This window comes from Carcharhinus amblyrhynchos, chromosome 2, assembly GCF_965287045.1.
Source record: "Carcharhinus amblyrhynchos chromosome 2, sCarAmb.v2.hapA, whole genome shotgun sequence".
Lineage (NCBI taxonomy): Eukaryota > Metazoa > Chordata > Chondrichthyes > Carcharhiniformes > Carcharhinidae > Carcharhinus > Carcharhinus amblyrhynchos.
The window spans coordinates 108,771,245-108,782,259 of record NC_137325.1 but is presented as its reverse complement, the minus strand read 5'-3'; the positions used below and the strand labels follow the sequence as shown (position 1 = coordinate 108,782,259).

General features: G+C 41.9%; 1 protein-coding gene across 1 annotated transcript in view; it reads right to left on the bottom strand.

Moving 5' to 3' along the window:
• Positions 1 to 3,110: 3,110 nt before the first annotated feature.
• The window catches only part of LOC145357494 (signal transducing adapter molecule 1-like), a 69,474-nt gene continuing 61,569 nt past the window's right edge, over positions 3,111 to 11,015 (bottom strand). The window contains exons 13-14 of the mRNA XM_080210879.1: positions 8,773 to 8,948; positions 3,111 to 6,085 (exon numbers count right to left, since the gene is read on the bottom strand). Of these exons, the coding sequence (XP_080067005.1) occupies positions 5,881 to 6,085; positions 8,773 to 8,948 (381 nt within the window). The 3' untranslated portion in view covers positions 3,111 to 5,880. The remainder of the gene's footprint in view (positions 6,086 to 8,772; positions 8,949 to 11,015) is intronic.

Here is an 11,015-nt window from a genome sequence, read left to right as displayed (position 1 = left end):
ATCAAATCTACAGTTCCTATACTTGCACAAAAAGAGTTAAAAACAATGGCATCAATTTAGGATACAAGCCTTTATATACTGTAACTTGTGACCTGTTTATTGAATTTCTACAAAAGTTCAGGTATGATCAAAACAACAAACTGCATTTATCTGTTCAAATGCAGTTTTAATTGGTCAATAGCTAATCTGATTCACAAAAGGTGATGCTAACATGAAAGTTCACCTTGTCATAATATAAATCAAACTGCAAAGACGAAGGGCACGATCATAACAGTCATTCACACCATGCTCCTGCTGCAGCAAGGTCAGAGAATTTGTAGTCCAGCCAAATCTCTGTTACATAAGAACATAAGAAATAGGAGCAGGAGTAGGCCATCTAGCCCTTCGAGCCTGCCCCGCCATTCAATAAGATCATGGCTGATCTGTCGTGGCTCAGTTCCACTTTCCCGCCCTCTCCCCATAACCCTTAATCCCCTTGCCTATCAAAAACCTATCAACCTGCGTCTTAAAAATATTTAGCGAGGCAGCCTCCACCACTTCAACGGGCAGAGAATTCCAGAGATTCACCACCCTTTGAGTGAAGAAGTTCCTCCTCAACTCCGTTCTAAACCGCCCCCCCTTTATCTTGAGGCTGTGCCCTCTAGTCCTACTGTCCTTTCTGAGCAGGAAGAGCCTCTTCACCTCTATCCTATCCATCCCATTCATCATCTTATATGTCTCAATGAGATCTCCCCTCATTCTTCTAAACTCTAACGAATACAAGCCTAGTTTATTCAGCCTCTCCTCATAGTTCAACCCCCTCAACTCCGGTATCAGCCTAGTAAACCTCCTCTGCACTCCCTCCAAGGTGAAAATATCCTTGCGTAAGTGCGACAACCAAAACTGCACACAGTACTCGAGCTGCGGCCTCACCAGTGCCCTGTACAGTTGCAGCAAGACCTCCCTACTTTTATATTCAATCCCCCTCGCTATGAAGGCCAGCATCCCATTTGCCTTCCTGACCACCTGCTGCACCTGCAGGCTGGGTTTTTGTGACTCATGCACAAGGACCCCAAGGTCCCTCTGCACCGTTGCATGCTGCAGTTTTTCGTCATGTAAGTAATAGTCCTTCCTACCATTATTCCTACCAAAGTGGACAACTTCACACTTGCCAACATTAAATTCCATTTGCCAGTTCCTGGCCAATTTGCCCAGCCTATCTAGATCCTTCTGCAGACTTTCCACACCCTCTGCACAATTTGCCGTTCCACCAATCTTGGTGTCATCAGCAAATTTCGTCACCATACACTCAGTTCCCTCCTCCAGGTCATCTATATAAATGGTAAATAGCTGAGGCCCCAGCACCGACCCATGGGGCACTCCACGAGTCACTGTTCACTGCAGCAAAATGGGCAAATCCCATCAGCATGAATGGCCGTAATGTTCCAGCCAAAGATGCCATAAAAGATTCTGTTTTTCAAGGAAACAAAATCACTTTGTTGATATTTCTACTGAAGTCTCCCAACCCGCCCATGGTGGGTTTGGTGGCAAGCGAGCAGTGAATCTGCCAGCATAAATTTCAGTTGCTATTCTCCCAATGAAAGGGTCGCTCTTCCCTTTGGCAGGTGGCGCAAACACTATTTGCATTTCACGAATGCTCATTAAAGCAGCTGCCTGCTGAAATCCCATCAAATCTTCCAATCTTGCATCATGGTAGTGGGACATCACATTGACACCAAACCTGATCGTTTAAGGCTGGCATGCATAAAACAGCCCTTAGTTCACCAAAAGGCTTTCAAAGTGAGTGCAACATGCAAAGTCTATCTGCCAAAGTGCCGCGCTGCTCCTGATGTGCTGTACTCCAACCTGCCAGGACAGACCATTTCCTAACCTCTGACATCATACAGAGCTGGTCTTCATGGACAGCATCATGCTGCTGGACCCTCCTGTGTCACCTCAGATCAGTACTGCGCCTGAGGTCAGGGAGCATAGCAGTATTCTTTCCTCAGATCAAAGCATCAGGTTCTGTCTGGCAGCACCATACGGTTGGATTTATGCAGTTACCACAGCAAAAGTCTGAAGTTTATTTGGGGATACGTTGCAAGGTGGGGATGGGAGTGGAGTTGGGCAAAGACAAGGAAGGGCATGTAAAAGGAGGGCTGTGCGGTTAGTATGGTCAGGGAAGGTCAAAGAGTAGGGATTATGTGGAACGAGGGCAGTGCAGGGGGTGGGGGTGAGGGAATGGCAAGGCTCACAAAATTGAGCAGAGGGGATAAAGAGAATGAACAATGGAAGGCAGAAGGAAGACTCAGGGAAGGGAAGCTGGACACCGACAAGGCTGCCTCAGACAAAGGGGTCTATAGGGCTAGTACATGTTTTACTGGAAGGGGATACATGCAGACAGCAGGTTATGGGGTGAATGCATGTTAATGTGCCACATCAAAGATGGTTCGCATGAACATTAAACAGGTCAGCCTGCAGTTCTTTGTGAAGGTCACCATTTCTCTCACCCTCTTTGGAAATGAGAATTATGTCGAGTCTCCCATTTAAGTTCAGGGCTGGCAGATAGGAGTCACAGAGTGCATATATTCCCATTGCAAAATGGAAAGGAGTCATAGATGATAGGCAGTCTACGCACTAATTGAAGACAGGGGAAGGAGACAATGCAGAAGACTAGCATCCAAGCAATGGGAACAATAATTGGAAGCACACCCCAAGTAAGGGCTTCAGAGCACTAGCACTGCCTTCTTCTTAAGGGAGCTAACATTTTGCACGTGTTCTGGTCATGTCGGAGGGTCTGGTGAAGTCAGGTGGGCTGGAGAGAGTGATATAAGACTGATGAACCTGTACTTGATTATGATTCTGGGACCTTCAAACCCGTCAGCTGAAGGCAGAGGGCAAATCAACTGCCATCCCATCAGGAGATTTGGAGGGGAATTTGCCTATATATAGTTAACGAAATTTCAAGTGCTGAATCTGGCGTGGGATCCTGCCATTCTGGTCAGGAGTGGTGCCACCGGAGCCACCTGCCACCGTACTTCATCTCAAAATGGGAGAATTCCACCCTTTAATTTAAAAAATTGACCTATAAAACAATTTGAATTCATTGACAACAGTATTGTTTGTGATGCACTATTTATTTAAACCATTCTTAACTGATCACAGGTCAACTGTGAAATTATCTTCCAATGAAGATTACCAGTATTTTCTTGTCTTTTTTAAACTCATGACATGCAGCAGAATAATAAATCTAATGACACAGTCTTAGAATTTTTGCATTGAATTCAGCCATTTTGTTACAAGTTATTTAAATGCTAACAAATCCAAGTTAATACAAATGAAACTTCAAAGTCATTTTACAGCTTTTTCTTGGTTTAAAATGTTGTTGAAACATACTTCATCATTCTTCAGCACAATAGTTTTAATATTTTACACACAGATCACATCCTCATATTCAAACAAGGCCCCTCCAAAATGATTTGTGCAAATGGGAAACCGAGTACAATTTAATTAGTGTTATAGTGTTCTACAATTAGTGTTTAGTAAACATTCAGCTCAATTCATCAAATTATGGACCATTTGTGTTTGGTTTTCATGAATTGAATTGTAACAAAAAAAAACCTTGATGTTCACACCTGTTAACCTGCATATTAACCAACATACATTTCAACTAAATTACATTTGATATTGTACGACATTGCATTGAGCAATGTGATTGATTTTGTAATGTTCAAAACGAACAAAATATTTACGTCAAGACATTTAGAAAGCTTAAATACAATAAACATTTACAAATTTCATACCTCCAGCTCTAAGTACTAAATTAAAGGAGCACCATCTTCATGAAAGTTTGCACAACAACATCTTTCCAAATTTACTTGCAAACAGAATGACGAACGATGTTGGAAATGAAATTGTGTCACTTGACTGCAATATTTTTGCATAAATGCACTGCTTTGTCCTTTATGAAACAAAGGTCTCAGCAAGTTTTTTTTTCATGAAGGTAATAATCTTTAAGGGGAGAAACTCTAGAGTCAAGAACTATGACGAGCAACAATCTTTTAAAAAACATCTCCAGATTGATCTCACTGAACCAATATACACATCAGAGTGTTCTGCTCACATTACCCAGCAATTCCACAAATGCACCAAAAATAAATACATATAATACCTCCAGTGAAGACCTGTAAATGAGAATTATATTCAGCTTTGAGCCCTCACAAGGGATGGGAGCAGAGGTGGGCAAGCATGGAATTTTGTATTGCTGGTTGGTGTCTATTTCCTGGCTCTGTCACCCACGCTGAGCCATTTTCCTAGAGGAATGGAAGGCTGTGGGGCTGCTTGCCCACAAATGGTATTCAGTTAACTAACTGGGTTAAATGCCTGTTAAGGAGGCCTACTGAAAGGGGAGGGGGAAGGGGCACAGTGATTTGCTCATCAGTCTCCATGTCCCAACAGACATGGAATGACAGTGCAGTTGGCGGGAGGCAGCCTCCTGGCCACATAGTTTTGGTTGGGGTGGGGGGGCAAGGGTTTCAGGCAAGCTTTGAGACCCTTCCGCTTGCCTAGATTGAGCAACAATCACATGCCACATGATGGAAAGGTGTCCCTCACACAATGGTGACTGGCTGCAAAGATCTTTTTAGCTCTTCACAGCCAAAGTACTCCTACTTCTTTAATTTACTGACCATTTTCATCAGTTGGATCAAGAAAAAGGGCTCAAATGTTGCCAACTACATTCTAAACTTGTACTCACAACCTTTTCAACCATCAATACAGAAGCCTTCAGATCTCCCAATCTCAATGAAAACATTTAATTTAACATAGCTGACACCAATTATGACTAGGGGTCAACAGCAGCTTTTGTTTCAAAGCTGTGTCTTTGGTGGCTGATAGTACTCAGAGTTAATGTAAGTAAGTCCATGCACCATCACAGTAATGCCAAAAATATTGAGAAAAAGTTTGACAGGGGGTTCACAACCCAAAGGTTGGATTCCAGTTTTCATTTTGAACTTTGTCATATTAATTTTACCTTGGAGTAGGTTTCTTCCTTCTAGAAAATAAAACGCTTTCTAATCACAACAGTAATTTGCTGCCTGAACCCTGAGGAAACAACGGAATGAGGATATCAGAAAAGTATTGCTGAACTTTAAATGCATATAGTTGCAAAGTGGTTCATAAATAAGTCATCTGGCCCTTCATCTGAAAATTAAATCTCAACTTTTACTTCTTAAAAAAATGTATACTGCATACAAAGTTACTTTAATACTGTTGTTAGCTCTTACTTTGAACACTAATGCAGACTCACTGGAGGTAAAAAGGCAGCAAAATAAATGCATAAGTACTGCAACAGCTTATTTACTTGAGTAGTTGTTCTGGTCCAAAGGAGAAAGATCATTGCAGGCATCTGGGAGGTCATTTTTGACAGAGTGCAAAATGAGGCTGCGTAGATTTCATTCTTCACATCATAGGGCTGATGTAATTTTATCTATTTTTTATATATATATATATAACTTAAAATTACTACAAAAATTTGATAATCTAGTTTTAAAACCACCATGGATTAATTTATATACCACCTGCAACAAATTATGTTCACATCTTTACTTATAGCTATCAAATTCAGTACTAATGCAGCAAATCTATATATGTACACCTAAAGAATGATCAGTCCCATGTTTTCCCACAAAATAGGAGATTATGTTCGGCATAAATAGCTGTCGTCACAATGAGAACATAATGCTTATTCAGGAGTAGGCAATTATTTGTATGTACTCCTTTCGCATACGGTGGTTCTGTTTAAAAAAAGATTCAGTGCAGTCTGCGCAAATTGACGACATTTTTATTCCTGTAAATTGCACTACTGCCTATGGATAAGATGGATGACAGAGATCACATTTCCTATAGAAGTGCTTTCTGTGAGTAAGGGGATTGCTGTTGACTGCTGGTCTGTTGGCCATGGGTTGTAGAGGCAACACTGTAGTTCGGCATCTGCTGTCCATTTGGGCCAGTACTCTGATAACTAGGGATTTCAACATTCGAAGGGGCAGGTTGATTACTTGCTTGATTTAAGTATGTATTTGCAGACACAGAACTGTCCATAGCACTGAAAGAGAGAAAAAATACAATTAATCTATCTCTGCATCATGTTAAAATATTTGGATTCTATTTAACATACAAGTAAATAGTTAAAACAGTTTACTCATGAGGAGATTGACTCACCAATTAAGTTTCACTGTACCCCTAAGGATGGGTCCATCATTTCCTTCATTACTTCCCAATCTTAAAAGCTAATTTGGGGGGAGGACTAGGTGACCCTCTTGGCTAAATAAATTGTTAACTCTCTTCCAGAGATGTTTACAATCTGAAGTGATGTAATGAAGGGCAGGTAGAATTTAATACAATTCAAATTTTCTTGGATGCCATCTACTATTTAAACTATTTTTAGGAACTCTCATTACTTTAGTGCAAGAATTACTACAGAGCACATAACATTACGAGAAAAATATAAGATCTAGCAATATATATGTGCATATTATACATCTTAAGATGCATACTTAGAAGCAGTGTAGTTGAGGAAAATTCAAATGGAATAATGAAACAAATACTTTTTATTTTGTGAGGTTGCATAATGACACTGGCATCTGTAAGAAAGCTAAGCCCAAAGAGATATTATACAATGAACTGAAGTTATACATTTTCTGTCATGGAATCCCTACAGTGCAAAGGAGCCAATTCAATCCATCAAGTCTGCACTGTCTCCCCACTGTCAACCCAAAAGGTTTTACAGCAATTGGTATAGTTTATAAGTTTTCACTGACTTTTGTTTGCATTTGTAATTTCTTTACTAGCACCCATAAGCTGCTATTTCAGATCAGTAGTAAATTTTACTCATACCAGTTGTGTTATTCAAACCCATCTTGCCTTTTGGAATCCAGAAATTCTTTGTTGATTAACTAAAATGCATAGTGCCTGAAATTTACAGTGTAACTTTCACAATCAGAACAACTAATCTGAGAAAATAGATCTAAGCCCTATAATCTCAGTTGAAGATATTTATTTCCAAGACAATCCAAATTTGAGACACCTTGGAGGCCAGTGGAACTGGAGACCATTGAAGCACACCCCCCACTTCCCTGCAGGTCGGGAGAAGCAGATGATGGCCCTTGGGCACTGTCAACCAGACATCCTGGCACTCCCTACTGCGCACTGGATAATGCCAAAAGGATGGGGCCTGAGGGGGTGGCGCAATCACGATCAGCCATGGGGTTTGCAGCAGCGCGGAGGATGGGTTGGGAGGGCATGCCGCGTTTAGGCCATGGAGGCTGGCTACACGTAGCAGTGACAATGGGGACCATTCTCCCAAACAAATTCTAAGTGTCAAATTCATGGGGAAGCTGGAGTAATTCATGCTTTTTTTTCCAGTAGGAGTTTAGACTAGAATCTCCATTCTGTGGCCACCAGCACGAATATCATTAGATTTCAGGGGACGGGTCTGTTACCACCCAGGAGGCTGAAGCCAGCAGACCTCTGTGCAGTACCCTTGCACTGTCAGCTTTCTGATCGCTGGCCAGCCTGAGACCCCCCACTGTGTTTACCTTCCTAACCCCTGACACAGCCTGACTGCAGCCTCCCTCTCCCTGACCATTCCCAGGCCAGTCCTGATCTTTCCTGTCCCAACCTGCCCTAATCTCCAGCACCCCCCATCCACAGTGCAATACCACCCCTCCCCCTCACCAATTGCTGGCCTCCTTCCTGCCCCCAGTGGTCCCCAAGGAGAATGGCAATGAGACCAGCCACACCCACCAATTGCCCTCGAAGCCCTTCCCCGACCAGGCCCCACCCTTATAAGTCCTGCACCCTTGGCAGTGCCCAATGGGCAGTGCCACAGTGCCCCCCCCCGAGCACTGACATTTTGGCCCTTCGGCAGTGCCATAGGTCACAGGCTGGCACTGCCAGGGTGCCAATGTCTGGGGGCCCCACCCCCCACCACCTGACCCCCAGGGGGCTCTGACTGCCCTCCCTTTACTCCAGTGGGTTCATCTTGATAGTTCCCAGCAAGTGGGGACTACTGTAAAAATTTTCTAAAGTGAAATCCTCTGGCAGGGTGAGAGAAGATAGTGGGTCCAGAGAATTCAGTCCTAGGCCCACTAAGCACATTAAAATGTCACTAAAAATGAATGCAAATAACTTACCTGGTGTCCCCATCAGTTTCCAGCACGGATTTGATGGCTCCTGAAATCCAGCGCTGGGAGATGCGCACGGCAGAACGCATGTGCAAATCCCGTGCATACCCAGACGCAAGATTCTCCCACCACACTGCACTAGAAAATTTGTGTGGCGGGATGGGAGAATCGTTCCCCCCTATCTGACAGGTCTCTCTGCAGCTCAGAGCAGAGAGAGCTACATATGCGCAACAGCACTCTCTGTGCAATCAGCCAGCTTTCTGGCAATTTAAGCTCCACCCACTCCAAATTCAGGATATTTTTACGCTCCAAGATTCCAGATTGAGACTTGCTAAAAAAATGAATCCAAAACTCTCCCATTTTCACACTCGTTCAGGACTTAGAATATTTTTCATAAGATCAATTGTGTATATTTAGACTTTTCCTTTCAAAACCAAAATAAAGTGAGTTTACGAAGTGCAATTAGTTACATCTACCTATTATTGCACACTAGTTTCTAGTTAGCAGCTAACATTTGCAACTGCTGAACATGGTCTAGATCATTTCATTCTGCAATAACCATCAAGAAATGTGATACTACAACTGGTGTACAATAATCAGTACTTACTTAGTATAAGATGTTGGAGCTTGTTGGCTGGACAGTGCTGAGTTTACTGTTGGTGGTAAACCAGCTTGACTGAGCGATGGAATCTGATCTGATGGAATACTGTACCCCTGCACTGAAGCCACCTGAGGTGTACCAGATATTACATACGCTCCACTGGGAGGCTGTCCTGAATATACCTGTAACAGAGGAGTTAAGTACAATTAAACAACATTATGAGTTTAAAATGCATTTATCGTGCTCAAATTTACCAACAGAAGTAGCAGTTCATTTTGCAAGAGTGCCATGTTCTCAGCGAAGTTATAGTTTCTTGAGTTCTGAATACTAATAATTTCTACTTTGTTTGGAGAATATTTATGATGTGGAGATGTTGGCGTTGGACTGGGGTAAACACAGTAAGAAGTCTCACAACACCAGGTTAAAGTCCAGATTAAAAAGACTTTTACCTGGTGTTGTGAGACTTCTTATGGAGAATATTTATGCAGAAGGCACACAAGTAATCAAATACAATTAGGCTACAAGTGTTGGTGCCAAATGTGCCTCTTTGGTTCAAATGTCATTATTATAAGAAGAAACAGCTGAACACAAATAATTACTGTGCAAATAAAGGAAAGTAAAATTAGGGTCAGTTGAATAGAGTTGGCAGAATTCTCACCTTAGTCAGGAGAGTAGGGGGTCATTGCCCATCCCAGAACTTAAGCACACAATCCAGGCTCGTACTTCAGTGTTGTATTTAAGGAGTACTGCATTGGTGGAGGTACAGTCTTTCAAATAAGAAATTAAACCAATCTGTCCATTCAGATAGCTGTCATGTTGCTATTCTAAGAATAGGGTGCTTTCCTGGTGTTCTGGCAAACATTCCATCCTCAGCATCAGATTAAAAAACAAATAATTTTTGAAATGTGAAATCTTTCACTGCCACATTTGCCAACAACGTGCAAAGCACTTAATATTGTGAAATGGCGCCTGAGTGCTGTTAAGCCAGGCTCATTGGCATGCCCCCAAAAACTGGCTCAGAACTCCCAATTCTCCAAATAAGTAATCGAGGGAGGGATGATTGCGATGTGGAGCCTGCCTGAGATACCAGCGTGGATCACTCCATTATTCTTACTATCATGTCATTTAATATTTTGGGGGAAAATTCCACACGTGGTGTCTAAACCAATTGTTTTAAAAAAATGCAGCCTGGGGGACTGTTTTTGGAATCAAAGCAATAATTAATTTAAAAGCATACAGTGAGCCCTGGTAGAAGGCTATATCATCATGGAGTTTGGTGGAACTTAAGAAAGTCATAGAGTTTCGATTTATCTGTGTTTATGCTGGGGTAATGTGTGTGTTCCCCAGGAGGGGAAAAGGCTATACTGAAAAGATGCTGCTGTTAGTAGATACCAGACAGCTAAAATGAAGCAATATTTTTAAAAAATGGGAAAGCTCAACAAAAGTCTGGCCATATCTGTAACGAATGTTGGGAAAAAAATAACAAACAAGTAACCAGATCAGCAAGTACTAAAGGATTAATGAGATGTAATTTGCCTGGTAACAAGATTAGCAAGCATCTAGAGAAATGGAGGTACGAATTGCCACATCAGAAAAACTGTTTACCAGAGATCAGTGAGGTATATAAATGGTAACTTCAAAGATGGCTACAAAGGACATAATAAAAACAACCTGCCCAATTGCTATCAGCATATTAAGAAAATGTTCCACAAAAAGGAACAGTTCTGTTAAGAGTGCAAGCACATAGAGGAAACTGGAACAATTGCTGAAAAATGTCATAATCTCTTAACTTCTATCACTCAACGGTTACTAGGCCTTTCAGCTGCTGAACAAAATGCTGAATAAATGATCCACTAGTGCCCAATCTCTGTGTTACAGTTCACCTAAGGAATCCAAGCTGCTGAGCCAACATACACTTTTACATTTATATCTGGAACTATTAGTGATGGTAGAGTCTCCAACGCTTTCCGTCACATGGCTGACCAAGAGTGTCTCCAGTTCTTACCAAGGATTTGCAGATTAATGTCCAACCTGCTCGGTTGCTTTATGAACATAACTTAGTTCGTCATCAAGTTCTGGGGTTGGGACTCAAGCCTGAAGTTTCTGATTCAGAGACAGGGACACTACCCATTGCATCATAAAATGTCCACTCCTAATCTCTTACAGCCATATTAATTTTATTGCATAGATACAAACAGATCACATAAAAACACATCCAAACACTGAGTTTTATGGTTGATAGTTTAAGT